This window comes from Colletotrichum spaethianum (assembly GCF_022836535.1).
Source record: "Colletotrichum spaethianum MAFF 239500 DNA, contig21, whole genome shotgun sequence".
In the NCBI taxonomy this organism is placed as follows: Eukaryota; Fungi; Ascomycota; class Sordariomycetes; order Glomerellales; family Glomerellaceae; genus Colletotrichum; species Colletotrichum spaethianum.
In genome coordinates this window covers 137,492-153,273 of record NW_026054791.1, presented here as the reverse complement: position 1 = coordinate 153,273, position 15,782 = coordinate 137,492, and the positions used below count along the sequence as shown (strand labels likewise).

General features: G+C 52.0%; 5 protein-coding genes across 5 annotated transcripts; 2 read left to right on the top strand and 3 right to left on the bottom strand.

Annotated features, from left to right (window-relative positions):
• Positions 1–267: 267 nt before the first annotated feature.
• On the top strand, positions 268–2,874 carry ColSpa_08000 (uncharacterized protein; the record flags this gene model as incomplete). Its single annotated transcript, XM_049274212.1, has 3 exons — positions 268–402; positions 484–1,074; positions 1,126–2,874. The coding sequence occupies 3 exons, from the start codon at positions 268–270 to the stop codon at positions 2,872–2,874; spliced, it is 2,475 nt and encodes an 824-aa protein (XP_049130169.1).
• A 690-nt stretch (positions 2,875–3,564) lies between these two features.
• ColSpa_07999 (uncharacterized protein) lies at positions 3,565–4,397 on the bottom strand (the record flags this gene model as incomplete). The annotated part of the gene is made up of 3 exons (XM_049274211.1): positions 3,565–3,664; positions 3,729–3,810; positions 3,878–4,397. 3 exons carry the CDS (start codon positions 4,395–4,397, stop codon positions 3,565–3,567), a joined length of 702 nt encoding a protein of 233 aa, XP_049130168.1.
• Positions 4,398–8,554: 4,157 nt separating this feature from the next.
• On the top strand, positions 8,555–9,418 carry ColSpa_07998 (formyltetrahydrofolate deformylase; the record flags this gene model as incomplete). The annotated part of the gene is made up of 1 exon (XM_049274210.1): positions 8,555–9,418. One exon carries the CDS (start codon positions 8,555–8,557, stop codon positions 9,416–9,418), a length of 864 nt encoding a protein of 287 aa, XP_049130167.1.
• An 85-nt stretch (positions 9,419–9,503) lies between these two features.
• On the bottom strand, positions 9,504–10,091 carry ColSpa_07997 (uncharacterized protein; the record flags this gene model as incomplete). Its single annotated transcript, XM_049274209.1, has 2 exons — positions 9,504–9,955; positions 9,992–10,091. The coding sequence occupies 2 exons, from the start codon at positions 10,089–10,091 to the stop codon at positions 9,504–9,506; spliced, it is 552 nt and encodes a 183-aa protein (XP_049130166.1).
• A 3,398-nt stretch (positions 10,092–13,489) lies between these two features.
• Positions 13,490–14,354, bottom strand: ColSpa_07996 (cutinase; the record flags this gene model as incomplete). The annotated part of the gene is made up of 3 exons (XM_049274208.1): positions 13,490–13,674; positions 13,732–13,849; positions 13,908–14,354. 3 exons carry the CDS (start codon positions 14,352–14,354, stop codon positions 13,490–13,492), a joined length of 750 nt encoding a protein of 249 aa, XP_049130165.1.
• Positions 14,355–15,782: the final 1,428 nt, after the last annotated feature.

Here is a 15,782-nt window from a genome sequence, read left to right as displayed (position 1 = left end):
GCAGGGGCCATGGAGGGCTACCGAGGGTCGACTGGCGGTCCGGAACAAGCTCCTCTTCAGTCATCGGCGCTTCGATTAACCACCACTGCTCCAATTGCAGAGATCTGTGACCGCATTCGGCTCAGGATGAGGTCGTCTCGGCACGGGAGCTATCCAGCGACCAGCCATATCAACGTTCCTGTTCCCCCTGCCAGCCTGTCTTACGCTTCCGCTTTCACCATTACAAGTCGTCGACATTCTCGTTTGTCTCTCCCGCCAACGCCTACAATGTCGACTGCGGCTCGAAACTGGGTACCAGAGAAGCTTGCGACGACCATGGAGGAGCGCGTGCCTCAGAACTCGAAGGTGAAGAGGTGGGACGGCGCAGCAAGGACCTGCAGCGACTGGGATAACTTGAGAAGGGTAAGTCGAGCACCCACCCACAATAATTGGGGCTCTGGAAAGCCTTGTGTCCATGACCATTTACTCACATAATCATTGCAGGATCCTGAATTATGGTTCCGCGGGGGAAACTGCTTCGTTCATTTGTACGGCAAGGGCCAGTCACGCAGAGGACCTTCATTCAAGGTCCCATTCAGTGCTTTGCTCTCTGCGAAATGCCACCCTTTCGTCAAAAGGTTCATGTCTCTCGACACACCCGAGTCGCCCGGGGCATTCAACGACGAGTATGACGACTTGGACCGGTGGAATGAGCTCCACCCCAATGAGAGAGTCGAACTCTACATTCCAGCCCCGTCAATGGCGGACAAGGACCAAGCCTTTTCGTACCACCTAGCGACCCGAAACTTCTTTGCCTGGATCTTCCGCCGCTCAATGGTTGGCGAATTCCTCGGCATCGCTCTCATTGGCTTGCTGAACAGCATGGCGGAGTTCCGGGGCAACGACGAAGACAACGTGCCAGAACTCATGTCGTATCTGGATGAGGAGGGCTATTTGGACATCAAAGGCCAACCGCACCATGCATTGGCGCTCTTGCGCTTGTCCGAGTTCTTCGAGATGAGGGACATGTACATTGATGCATTCAGCCACTGCGTTGGAATGGGCGAGGAACTGCTTTACAGCCCCGAATACCTGGTATGTCGTATCAACACAAACGGGTTTCCAGAGAGACTAACAAAAATCTAGTACATTGGCTCAGTCACCAAGACCCTCATTCGACGGGCCCGAACTGACATGAACGCACGGCTGAGCAAAGCTGGCGACATGTTGAAAACGTTCCTGGAGGACGAGCTGTCTGAAACCCATCTTGGCCTCTCGGCCGGTGGGCGTGCCCATTTGGACCGGTTCCGGGCCTTCGTCCGATCATTCTACACAACGAAGTTGGGCCACTACCCACCAGTCTCTTTCCACCCAGAGAGCAGCACCATCTATGACCCCAAGGTCCTCGGTGTCCTGCGCAAAGACTTCCAGGCCGTATACGAGCTGCTTGTCGACGAGAGCTTCACCTCCGCGGCGAGCAGCCCTATCCTTGCTCAGGGTGGAATCTGCACTTTCCAAAGCGTAAACGACTTTGACCGGCGTTGCAAGTTCGAGTCTTTGCGACATCCATTACCGCTGCTTCCTGAGCTGACTGGAGATAAGTCTGGCCGCAGGGCGTCGCTCCAATGGTTGGCAAACTCCTCGCGGGCTGACAAGCTCAAGCCCGATCAGCGCTTGGTCGCCCACAGCGCCCTGATCAAGGCGATGAACATACGCGACCAAGAACTGCTCGAGAACGACTTTGTTCGTGCCTACCGCAAGTTTGAAGAGGACTCTGTCTCGCCTCTCAGCCGTGTTGCCAATGTCGAGAAGATCAGTCTCGTGGACGCCCGCAAGGTGCGCTGGATCCTGATCTACGCGGTATACCAGGCTCTCCGAAGCTGCACACAGGCTCCGCCAGAAGTTCGCGACACCGAGAAGGCGGACTACCATCTTGCGGTTTCGACCCGGAAGCTGCCGCCTTGGAAGGAGGGCCGCGTCTTGCAGTCACTCCTGCAAAAGGAGACCGACTTGGCCACTTCGGACTTTAGGCGGACCCAGTCTGTTTCAGACTGGGCATCGAAGTGCAACGCAGCACCGTCCCTCGTGTCGCCTTCCATCGAGATCCGACCTGATATCGACTACACTGCCAAATTGCGCCAAGAGGAGAGGGCATCCCGTCGTCAGTCGGTATGCGTCGTTCCATCTGGGGCTGCCCGGCCGCGGTCCCGAAGCCGGAGTGGGTCTCGAAGCAACCCTTTCCGACGATCCCTCAGCATCTTCCGCAAACTGGAAGAGCAGAGTGCTCCGGGTCTCAGGAAGGCATCTTACTGTGAAATCGTGGTCCACGGCTACGGTAACGGCACCAACGCAGTCAAGAAGGGAGCCAGACCCCCTCCTCAAGAGCTGGTTTCCCCGAGAACCATCACAGCGCCCCGTTCCTTCTCGACCTCATCCGAATCGAGCGGCGTTTCCGAAGCCCCGTCCTTGGGTGCTTTCAGCTTTGCAACCGCAGATTCCACGGCTCCGCCAACGTCCCCCGACGCGCCGTGCAAGAACTGGCCCAACCAAGGCACGCCTATGTTGAGCCCTGTACCTCTGCGTGGCCGCCGACGCGTCAAGGCCGTGCTCTCGTTTGCCGAATCAGCTCGTGCCAGCCCCACGGAAGCATCCGGTAGACGCCATAGCGTCGTGAGCAGTGGGAACTACGCCCAAGAGTATGTCGAGCTGATTGAGCAGCAGGAGAGCGACTTCCACCGCCACGAGCTGGAGCCTCTCCCGTTGCAGATTCGCAAGCCGTCGGTTACCACGTACCCCGAGTCGCCAGTCTTGGGACATTTCGACGACGTGAAGCCTGAATGGGAGCAGTACAAAGATCTGGGAGGGCTGACCTCCCTAACGCCCTTGAAGATTTAGGATGCCTGGCCTCCAGCGCCGAGTTGAGGTATATCACCCTTGATGCCTCCGTTTCAATTTTTTTTGTGTGTGTATTGTCTTGGACGCAATGAGATACCCTGCCGCACCCTCTCTATTCACATGTCGCATGGCGGTGGTAAAACAAAATGGCGTTGGAAATTAGTTGGAGTTTGGTTAGGACTGGCATGGCATAGCAAACTAGTGTACTCTTTAATTGAGTGAGCTTTCAACCAATGAACATCGTATTGCGACAACTTACAAGCCATTGGAACCCAGGCACGCTTCCTTAAGTGCACGGAAAGAGGAAATCTAGTCCTTGGCCGTCCTTCCAGGACGCAGGGGCTCTTCGATTCGTCATTGTGATTTAAAGAGTTAGCGCTGACGGTGGACACCTGTTTTCGGCGGCCGCCCACGTCTCCTGCATGCCACCAGCTAGCCGTCAGGGAGAGGTATGCGGGGCCATGGCCCGATATCAAGTCTCGGAGTGTCTTTGATAAGCACGAGTATCTCTTTGATAAGAATTATCCTTCTTTCTCACGTCCTCGGTTGACCTTCGCTCTTCATCCACTTTCTTCCTCTTTCCTACTTTTACCACGCGTGCTTCAATTGGCGCTTCTCCTATGAATGGTTTACTACCCCCTGAGCTATGCCAACAGAATCTCCGGTGCGCACCCCATGTGAGGTAATGAATTACTCGGTCTTTGTGGTCTTGGAGGCGAGGGCCAGACCATCGACGATTTCGCTACCCATGGAAAAGACCATGTAGCCCGAGCCAACGATCCACGCGCCGCTGTCGCAATTCCAGTCAGCAAACGGCAGTTTCTACGGTACACGTCAATCCGGACAGCACTTACTTGGGAATGATCCACATGAAGAGTAGATCCATCGGCGTGTTGTGGCCGATGTTGTCGAAGCCGGAGAAGTACTCGTTCGCCCCTGTCGTCACATTAGCGTTCCGGATATACTACATCATTCTTCGGAACAATCGAGGAATCGCGCTCACAGTAGAGTATCGTCTTGCTCAACGTCATGACAGCCGCGCTGAACCCGATCACGATGGCCAACGCTCCAGCCCTCCCGCCGACAGCCTTCTTCACGCCCGCAGGCCCCTCGACAGCCTTCCCGCGCGAGAAGTAGAGCCACACGTAGACTAGGTACATGAAGGTCTCGACAGCGTTGAGCGCGCCCTGCGCGGACGTGAAGCCGCTGCGCGCGTTGAAGGCCTTCCAGCCGTAGACGTAGTCAACCTCGCCGTAGAGCGCATACGGGACGTACAGCGGCCAGTGGAGGTGGCCGCCCGGCATGGTCCACGGCCGCAGCAGGACGTAGCCCGTGTCCCAGGCCACGAGGGGCAAGGATATCAGGAGCCAGAAGAGGGTGATGGAGGTTGGCGCGTGGGACCAGCCTCGCGGAGTGGATTTGTTGTCGCGGGCGGCGGAGACAACGGCGCGCGCAGGGGATGGGGAGGGGGAGGCGTCGAGGCCGTTGGGCAGCGCGCGCGAGGAGGACCGCGTTGAGACCATGTTGCCGGTTCTTGATGATGCTATCTAGAAAGGGTGGGGGTGGTTTCGCAGGGGGGGGACAGCTTCGCAATTCGTGAGGTTGTTGACGCGTTGTTTGGTTTCGTCGAAGGAAAATGGATCTTCGGCAAAGGTCAATTGGCTTGGGACGAGACGGGAGGACAGGTAAGAGCAAGTTCAATTAGGCTCCACGGTCGACTTGGGGTGTGAACCGTGCCGCCGAACTGTAAACAGGAACGGTCGGCAGTCTTGGGACGGATACGACTGGCCCCAACCCCGGCTTCACGCTCTCTCGAACGTTTCTTGGGCCTCCTCGGCGCGGACTTTGGCTTCCTTCCCGAAACGGTTTACGTCGTATTGAGGGGCCGCTGCGACTCGATTAGTCAGCATCGCATCTCCACACTATTGGACGGCACACGTGACAGTGGGCCTGTGCCTGTCTCACTACCGTAGTGGATAGTGGATTGCGGGGGAGGGGCAGATGCCGTCTTGCTGGTGGGCAATGCCGGATGCTTCTGTTTCCTCCGGTACCTACTTGTTACTCGGTGCCTTTGAATCGGTGTCATTGGCGATGCCGATTCATGTGAAGATGCATCGAAGCCACTGGTGTGAAGATCCTATCCAGTTCAAGACCATGACTGCGAAAGCATGCGTTGCAAGAACTGTGGAGGTGGTGCTAAGGATTATCATTCAGCCCGTATAGGTTAACGTGTCTCTGTTTCGACTTGCGTCTCCATCATTCCCTCTCGTATGCATTCGTGCTACTCCAGCTTCATCACGATAGGGCATTTAAAGTCTGTTTACCCCACTATTGTGTAGTTTTGTAATTCCCAGTCATCTTGACTGGTTGCCAACGACAATATTGCTCATCTTACGCATCGCCATCGTCATCATTATCATCATCACTGCTTCCGAACGCATGTTCGAACGTCTCAAAGATTCTAAGCAAAGTTAACCCTCTTTTAGTCACATTGTTCTTCCATGTTCCTTACTTTCTGTCCCGCTAACCGTTATAAAGGCCACCCGCGTTTCGGGACTGCTGAATGGCTTGACGGATCAAACCGTGCCGCTCGAGTCAAGGATTCAAGGAAAGAAACAGGCGACACGAGCCTTCAGGACTGCCTTCAATCTAAGTCATTGGACATGGACCTCCAAGCGGAGCTAAAATCATTTGCCATATGGGCTGTCTCTCACACAGCTTAGTTGCTGGATGCTCTTGTCTTCCCAAACCGTAGGGCCGAGGCCCAATCGTAACTAGATAGTCACTAGCGGTGCATCCATCGGATATCAGTACAAGAGAAATAGACCGCTGCATAGGGCCATTGGTGCGCGTCGCCGAGGCCTAGCCGCATCCCATGCAGCGGTGGAGTGACTTTCACAGTTGTCGTTGATGAAATTTGAATGATGAAAAGATGCAACGACTAGGCGCTCGCTTTCTTGAACGGCAATCAATGGGCTTTAATAGTAGTGGCAGTTGAACTTGTATCGACAAAAGTCGAGCTTGACGTAAATCATCTATCCTACTGGTAATGATAGCACTCTTCGCCTCTTAGTGCTCCCATGTCATCTATATGCTGCGCAGAAACTAGACACCGTGCCATGCAATGTTAGTACGCTAAGCAAAAGGTCATAGGTGTCTAATCAGGGAATTCTGTCCTCATAAACTAAGCCGTGGGTTTCCCAGTCCCGAAAGCAACCATGCGAGTAGTTCAAAGGGATTAAGAAGAAAAGCTTAAAACATGTACCGATGCCTCACGTTGTATGAAATGTGACATGGTCAATGATGAATGAGAGTACCAAAGCACTGAATACGCACCATTAACTCTGAAATGACCGAAGCCCGCAGCTCTGCGTTGTCGAGACTATTGAAAACTTCTATGACTGGATAGAAGGCTCGTAAGACAAAGTATATGAACGCACCTCTGAGAGGAAGCATCAAGATACGTCCCCAAAACTTAGACTGAGGTGTGAATCATGGATTTACACGAGTTGGAAACCATCTCGAAGCCCCGTATTGGTGCAATCCTCAATTTTCGGTCCCTTCATCCCATTTCGGTCTGCGGGAGTTCGACATATTCCTCCGCGTCAACATTCATGCAGTCTAATGGAGAAGAGGTCGCTTGGCTCGACTCAAAAACATGTCATCCTCGTCCCACATTGTATTAATGGTCAAGTGGAGCCTTGGCTTATCCGTCGTGGAAACCTTTGGGTATGACAAGCAAAGCGACGGTATGTGGTAATCGCCTTCTGAAATCGCCGAGCAACACTACCTTCCTCTTTCATCCTCTCAAGGGGTACATCATTTCCGACAAATCAAAGAAAAATTGGTGAGGCAGTGTCTTCCAACCTTTACCCTCTGGAGACAATGTTCCTAAACTTCCACGAAACGCTCACTGAGTTCTACGCCAACTTACATATTCGTCCGTCAAATGGGCAAAATGTGTCGAAAAGGAATCTGGTGAAGAACAAGACAACAACAAAGATTGGGAAGATCTTTCGAATTTCAAGTTTCCGAAAGTATCAAATGAGGATGCACCTATAAAGGACATGAAGGTACTTCTTGCATGTTCATTCTATAAGCAGAATCCGCTGAGGCACTTATTGTGTCTTAAGATTGGGTTAAGTGGATCAAAGGCGTCAAGCAGCACCTGACTAGAAAGCATCGCCAGCCATCATGCTATTATCCAACATGCTAGTCTATCTTCGACCACCGGACGGATCGCGATTCCCATATATCACAACGCTCTTGTTCCGCAAAAGAATTGATAGTGTTTAAGGGCATCTCCGACGAGCAAAAGAGGTATTCAGCCCAAAGGTTAACCGACGATTATATGAAGAACCGCAATGGTTTAGTGTCTGGGATGTTATATCCCCTGACGTGCCTCGCCCAAAGTCAGCATTCCTTGGGAATCAAGTTGAAGAATCTCCGGTCTTGATTCACGACATCTGGGACAGAACGGCAGAACACTGGTGGCTGATACCTTGTTAAGACCAGGGGTCATCCCAAATCCACAAGACTCAGAGAATGAAAGAGAACCCCAAGCAAGTTTGAGTGGAACGCTGGAATCTGTAATGCGGGAATGGTTAGAATCTTGCAGCGTCCAGATCGCAGCAACTCTGTCTTCAGCTAAAACGAAGACTGCTGAGAGGCCTTTGACCTCGAAAGAGTTTTCGAGGCTAATGGGAGTGAAAGAACAGCAGCCGCAGCACTTGAAGGAGCCAGCGAGTTCTTCGGTAATCATACCAGAAACATCGTGCGCCAGCAGGGCTGCAGATATACAGCAAGGCATGCCGCGTGCACTTCAAGCATCTGTCGACAGTTGGGCTCTTTCTGCAGGAATGGTAGCGTGCGACCACTCTGTTCAAAATAACTTGAATGGGACAACGCCGGCGCAAAGGTTCTACTCGGGATGTATGGAGTACTGGTTTCCTTCTGGAACTGATGGTCAAGACTGGGAACGGACTAACGTGGGACAACTATTGAGGGTATGCGAAACTGAGTGATTAATCACATTTTCTTAAAGCGCTAACAGGAGGGCGCATCCGAGTTTGGCCTGTATTCAAATATATCGCGCAAGCAATGATTGTTAGACGGAGTCCAGTTTAGGCGTTCGCTGTATAGAGCTGTCTGCAAGACACTGTGAAATCCGCAAAAATGTGTGCGACAGGTTCCATGAGATGGATATCACTAGCTTGTAACGGGCTCACAGTGCGATATGACCCTGTGAGGGGTCCATTAAGAGATAGCCGCAAGCACACCACACAAGCTTGTTTAAAGTCCAATGAGACATGCAGGCTGAACTTGTTGTCTTATCAATCGTAGACATTCTTCAACTCACATCTCATCTGACCCAATGTGCTGCTTGTACAAGACTCAACCTAGACTCGAATTCCAGAGTATCCTTAAAACGCGGTTGAAAACCTCTTCAACGGAATGAACTGAGCTATTTGCGGGTCCCCGAAACATCCCCGAGGTCGGAGGAGCGCCACCAATGGAGCTGGTGCCCCGCGGCAGTTTTTAGTGTTTGACTCATCTCTTTAAGGAGCGAGAGAAAACTAACGTTGAGTTGAGATTTTGAGTGTGAGAGTCAACATCCCTCACTGCGATCAACAATAACTCTCTTCAACCCACTCAATCCACATCCGATAAGACATTCAACATGGCTCCTGCCACTCACGACCACATCCTGACGCTCTCGTGCCCGGACAAATCCGGCATCGTGCACGCCGTGACGGGGGTGTTTGCGGCGCAGAAGCTCAACATCCTTGACCTCCAGCAGTTTTCCGACCCCGTCTCGGAAAAGTTTTTCATGCGCGTACACTTTGGGCCGACCGAGTCCGAGTCGACGGAGCACCTCAAGGCCCCGTTCGACGCCCTCGCCGCCGACCTCCAGCTGGACTGGTACCGCATCCGCCCCGTCGCCCGCAAGTTGCGCACCCTGATTATGGTATCCAAGATCGGCCACTGCCTCAACGATCTCCTCTTCCGCACAAAGTCCGGCCAGCTGCCCATCGATATTCCACTCATTGTCTCCAACCACAACGAATACCAAGGCCTCGCTGGCAACTACGGCATTAAGTTTCACCACTTGCCCGTCACTAAGGACACCAAGGCCCAGCAGGAGGAGGAGATCCTGCGCCTGGTGAAGGAGAACGATATTGAACTCATTGTTCTGGCCCGCTACATGCAGGTCCTCTCGCCTAAGCTGTGCGAGGCCATGTCCGGCAAGATCATCAACATTCACCACTCTTTCTTGCCTTCTTTCAAGGGAGCCAAGCCTTACCACCAGGCGTACGAGCGCGGCGTCAAGATCATCGGTGCCACGGCTCACTTTGTCACGGCTGACCTGGATGAGGGCCCGATCATCGAGCAGCGCATCTCCAGAGTCGACCACGGCATGAGCCCCAAGGACCTCGTTGAAGAGGGTTCAAATATTGAGAGTCAAGTTCTGGCCGCCGCTGTGAAGTGGACCGCCGAGGGCCGCGTGTTCCTCAACAAGACCAAGACGGTCGTATTTAACTAGAGTCATCATCTGGGCGGGCGGTAATGGAAATAAAAGTTTGTCTCTTTCTCGCTCATTTGCATCTCTATACACATGCCGCCTACATTTAATTCGCTCTCATGTTCTTAATCCCCTTCATGCCATGCATTTCCATCTCATTCCCTTGTAACTCGTACACTATACCACTCTTGTTGGAACCGTCGTTTATCAGTGCTGTGCAAGGTGTGGGCAGCTCATGCGCCAGTGGACTGCTCAGCTCGGCCATACCCTGAGCTTCGGGGTCCAGAGGCCGAGTCTCATGGGCGAGCTCAGACGTCTTAACACCCTCCCCATCCATCTCAGACTTTTCTCCGGTGAAGACGTCTGCATCCTGTCTGTGGTTGCCATCCCGACCTGCTCTTCGAGTACAACGGTAGAAGAACCACAGGGCGACCGCTGTTGCAGTGGCTCCGCAGACAACTCCAACTGCTATGCCCACTTTCTCTCCTGTTCCACGCTCATCAGTGGACGATGAGTTGTCTTCGGGTATACTTGACGACTCATTGCCAGACTTAACCACTGTCCATGATGACCGTCATGTATCGGCAAACGTACTCCCAGGTTTTGATTTGATGATCTCGCTGTTATCGTCAACTGACACGCTGACCCATTCCTGGCCCTGGCGCTTGTGCCATACAAAACTTTTTTCGATCATAGTTGAAACCGCTGAAAGCACCCTGCAAGAAAGCACGCCCCAACTGCCAACGACCTTCCGCCTCTGCCGATGTAGCGTTCTCATCAGTTGCTTTCCACGGCTTACAGGGCCAATAGGGGCTCAGGGACTCCGGGAAACGCTCAGAGTAAGATTCAGCAGTTTGAAAGGGACCTTGATGGTGATATTGCGAGCGTCCTCGTCCGAGAACACAAAAGCCATTTATGCTGGCGAGTTGACAAGAAGGTCGACATGCGCTTGCTGCTGCAAGTCCTAGAGAAACAAACCGACTTCTGCGTCCCAAGTGACCGGTAGGAAGAAGGCGGCAGCCTCGCATGTGCCTATTGGGAGGTAAATGTAGGGTACCGCTGCGTTGGGAACAACCATGGCGGACCCTGATGCACCACCGTATTTCTTGGACAAGCTTAAGGCTGATTCGTCATAATCGATGCCTGACCATACGCTCCTGGCAGTCGTGCGAAATGGGCACTCTCCTATTTCGCACCCAAGTGCGACATCAATGAGAAAAACTCGTGGAAGCTCCCCATCCAACACAATACTCCCAACGTCTCCTAACACACGATTCTGCTCGTAGCCGCCAAGCGTCAATGATCCTGGTTGGCCCAACGGAACGCTACCCAGGTGCATGAACCACGAGCTTGCTGTGATATCTCCGCTGTCAAACAGTTAATCGGTCGGACTCGGTGGCATGTCGTATGTGAGCTCCCAGGCTCCCGAAGATGTTCCGTCTTTTCCAAGTCCAAGAACTACAACAGGTTGGGTGTTGTTCGACATATTGAAGAATTTCGTTGGACATTCGTCTGGGACCCAAATGCTACTATCGATGAGCTCCCCAGGCGTGAGTACTGCCGAATCGTCGGTGAACTTGTAATACAGCTTTCTCTTCATGAAGTACCATTATCGCCTTCGCGAAGCCCTACAGGCCATGAGCTCACGCCACGAACTCTTACGTTCTCTGCAACCGAGCTGCACGCACTCGAACCGTTGTTGTACGTTCCGCCATCGTCTGCAGACAGCATCATACTCTGGATCGCGCCGGTGGGCGACAGTGGTTGTATGGAGAACCCTCCTGTCCAGACTGCCTGCCGCGGTCCGTCGGGTCCGAACGAAGTCGGAGGAGTTGTCGAGTCTCTGTCATCGGTTGTCCAGTAGAGGCGCTTTGCCGTGGCATCGACGTACGCTGGACATTGCAGTGTCATGAGAAAAAGCGCGAACGCGTACATTGTCTTTCACACAAGAAGAGAATACGAAATCAAGTAGAGAGAGAATAACGGAACCAATGGGCATGAAATGGGGAGTAATTACCATACAACTACTCATATATTGCTTGGATAGGAGAGACGCGGAGGATCTGAAAGCACGTCGCACCCTTGTTTCTGGGCTATGAAATTGAGTTGAATATGCATGTTGGAGCGAGTACCGACGTTGGTTGGATAAGACTCTCTGGGAAGTCCTGCTGCTCATATTCGCCAAGACCGTTCCATATCTCGTCTGATCAATACCAAATGAGGTTCCAAGCCAACGGGTCATTCACTGACCATTTGGATATTTTCCGCGCGAGGCGTTGACAAGCAAGATGTTGATTAGGGAAGATAGAAGGCAAATGTCTTATGATAGGTGCGGCACAGACAGCCAGCGAAGCAACAGGGCTTTTTGTCAAGGTCACACAACTAGGTGGATTGTTTGGTCTGGTCTTTGGAAGATGGAGGCGTTTTCTACGGAGATGGAACCTCACCAATCTTCCATGCTCAAAGCAAGCAGGTTTTGTTGGCGATCCTTCTGATACGCTGCCTTGCACGCCGTTCTGCGTCTTGGTTAGTGCATTAGTAAGAGCTTTTCTTTTTTGCTTCAAATCTCGGAAATAAATATTTAATATATTATGGTTTGCAATAGTAAATCAGTGGGTGGGCCCAGGTGTTTACGGAGATGGGCATGGATGGCTGCCCTTCCTCAAGTGAGAGAAGACATAGTAAAAGAGATTCTTCTCACGATTGGATTTACCGAAACAAGAGGTAGATTTATTAGCGGAATGTAAGAATGCTACTGGAGTGCCCAGTGAAGTCAAAATACCCCCTGATCACTATTAGCGACGGGACATGAACGGCACCATTACCAAAACGCCTTAGCCGTCTCCCAGTGGGGTTTGGAGTCCCCGCGAAACCAAGAGGGCGCAACAGAAAGGCCAAACATCAAATCTCTGAGGATTTCTGGTCTGCGCCAGCAGTCATGCTTTCCTGGCCTGTCATTGCCCATATGTGCCACTCCGACCTAACTGCTTGCGGAAGCATTTGCCAGGGGTCTGGACCAACAACAGAACCAAAGTACCCGACGACGCCTTCTTATTTGGCATTCCGATACAACCACAGGAAATGTTGTAAATGTTGATACTCTGGAATGAACAACAACAGTAACTCCGTAATAGCAATTCTACTAGTCTATACCAAATACTCAAACCTTCGTACAACGATTCAGTAGCTAGACCAACCTCTCGAACTTATTCACTGGAGGAAGCCAGTGTCAAAACAGTTCAATTCTCTATGTCTGTCTCTGGACTATTTCATCTTCAAGAACTTCAAGTATTAGTTACGGGAACAGAGGCAAAAGAGGACGGATAGAGAGACAACGGCATACTTAACGTGGAACCTTTTTGTCATGGAAACCTGACCGACTACTTGAATGGCTGCATAGAAGCCTGTGCAGCAGGTCATATCATGAAACCAGTTGCTTGTTATCCAGATAGGTATCTAGTTGGCATGCCTTTCAGTTTGATCAGATTGCTGATACTAGATACGTTCAGACACTTGTATTATTATAGTTACTGGTATTTACTCGCTAGTACACCAATCTCCAGCAATAGTTCTCGTACTGTAAAGGAGTAATGTGCACGCAATACTATAAATAACCAATCACAGTAAACAATTGTGTCCTGGCTACTAGTACTAACTTAGAACAGAAGGCTGGTGCACCTACCCGTCGCTTTGATAGAAGATAATAGGGATTAGCTTGTGCCCCGAAGTGAATGATCGTTTGATAAGTGTCATGGATGGTTATGTGGGCAGTTGAAGAAGATGGACCGTTGATATTTGAATGATTGAGCTGAGGTTGTCGACCCACACGGCGATTGGTGCCTGAGCGACAACATTCATTGATAAGGACCGACGCAGGTCAGATCACTATGTTACCGCATTTGTTTTCAACTACAAGTTTCAACTTTGTTCACTTGATTACACATTTAAGAGGGAGCTAAAAGCACGGTCTTGTGACAACGTAGGCGAGTTATTTGCGTGAGTCATTAAATACATAACAGAAGCCCGGAGCCTTTCATAGCCGGCATCATAAGCTTCTTCCATATCCATTAACTACTGTTATTGGCGAAGGTTTTACGCAACCAGACCAGCGACGAAAGCGGCGGCGGCTGGAGCGTCTTTCTCGTAGTTGGTGTGGTCGGAAGTGATGATAATGCCACCATCGCAGATGTTGTCGCCGTCGTGGCAGATGACCTTGACCTTGGAAGCAGGAATTTTGCCAACAGCTCGGCCGTCGAATGGGTCGCCAAAGATCAAAACTACAGGAGGTTAGTAACTGGCTCAACCCACGCCATGGCAAATACAAAGGAACTTACCAGCAGAGATCCGGTTGGTCTGAGCCGTGGTCAATTTAGCCGCTGCATTGTGGACGAGCTGGCCACCCTGGCTGTAACCAGAAAGAACGATCTTGGTGCTGGGACACTGAGTCACAGCCTGCAATGGAGATTTTAGTCAAGACTAACCATAATCACTCTAGAAACCTTGTACTTACACGAGCAACCAAGTTGGCCATAGTGGTGCTGCCAGCCGCATCACCGCCAGAGAGGAAGCCGATGATGCTGGCGGAATAGTTAACGCCCTGGACAGCCAGGTTCGAAGCTCCAATGAGCGAAGCAAGAGCGTTGAAGAAGGCGGGTCCTTCGGAGCCCGCCTCGCCAACGTTCCCGGGCTGAGTGGTACCGCGGGCCCAGATCAGAGTGACCTTGCGGCAGGCGGTGCCATCGGTGAGCTGGTTGAAGGTGTCACCGTTGTACTGACGCTTGGTGATGGTTGGTTGCAGGGCGTCGACCTCCTCGGGCTGGGCGGAAAAGGCAGCGTTGTAGTAAGCTTCGAGCTCAGCGACAGGGAAAGCTCCAACCTCGCTGCGAGAGACGGGGACGCTCTCGAGCGGGGCGGCGAGGGCTGTGGAGGCCGCGAGGAAGAATAGGCCGGCCTTCATTGCGGTGATGTGGAGACTTGACTGTTTGACCGGAGCTTTTCTGGTGCTTGAAGAAGCAGGCGATGGCTCGTCGGGGATGGGAGTCTGAAGCTCTAAGGATCTCTCATGATGTTCGATTCTGGAGAACGAGGACGCCTTATATGCCAAAAAGCCATCGGCCGCGAGGACTCATGGCTTCCCCTCAACTCAAAAGTCTAGACATGCGCGTCTCCCGTGGAGATGATGGCTGGGCAAAGCCTTGGCCGCCGCAATTTGCATTATGTCCCGTCAGTTTACGGATACATTGGGTCGCAGTGCCAGGAACAGGGGTCAGCATTGATATTCTTTCTTCCCATGGTGTGGTCATTGTGACCATCCTCGTTGAAAGCTTGGCCCGTGCCCCATGTTGCTCTGTGCCTGCATTTCTGAGTTCTGTCATCCCATTGACCAGTCAAAGGTGTCGCAAATCCAGGAACATCGGTCTTCGAAGAGGAAGCTGGTATGCTCTAGCAAGATTTATTGGACTTGTCCTGCAGATCGACTAGCCCACTATAGCACCTCGGCCCGCACCGGCATCTGTTTTGCACCTGAATTTCATTTGTCTGTGGGTTGGTAACGGACCTGTACGGCCTGCACTGCACACAGGTGACACAGCAATATGTCAGACTTGAAATTGGAAGTGATCATCACGATCTCAATAGAGACCCATGCAGTCATGCTGCTTCCTGATAGGTCCGGCAGTTCGCAGAAAATATCGGAATGCGGACGCACCTGCCTGTTATCGGGTCTTGTGGCTGCTGGTAGGTTGTGCTGACCGGCTTTAAGGCGTGGTCGACGTAACATCGTCTCGGAGTTGTCGACCGCATGAAGGTAAGCACATCGCTTTGAGGTCTTGATCGCGTCGGAACCTAACGCTCATCGCGGGGTAAAGGAACACGTGGGTACGAGCCCACAGCCGACCTTCCACTTTAATGTTGTATCCCGGACTCTCAAACTGCGGAGGGTGGGAGCGATGAATAATGACATGCAATTGGGCGTCAACAGAACCTGGTAACTCCTGAGTTGTTCCGCATCAATGCCGAATAGGTAGTTCGTGATCGAGCGAAGCTTAAAGTCTGAACCGACCGAAAGTGGCCCTTGACCAGGATGAAGCTGCAGTTACCAGGCCAAGGTGACCGCACGGTCATTTGATGATGGGCCTTGCAACCGCCTTGAGGCTTCGCTGTCTTTCTCAGTTTGACGATAGGTCACCATTTATCTTCAATCAACATGTAGTTTGTTGAGGGAGTTAGTTTGGCTCAGAGTCTAACAGCTTAGAACTTTGCATTTGAACAGCACCACCTGCTAACTTGCTGTCGTATTGATGGCAGAGAGACACACAACACTTATCAATTCGATTGAGACCTAAAATTGCCACGTCGTCTCGAATGACACCGAGGCATTAGCCTC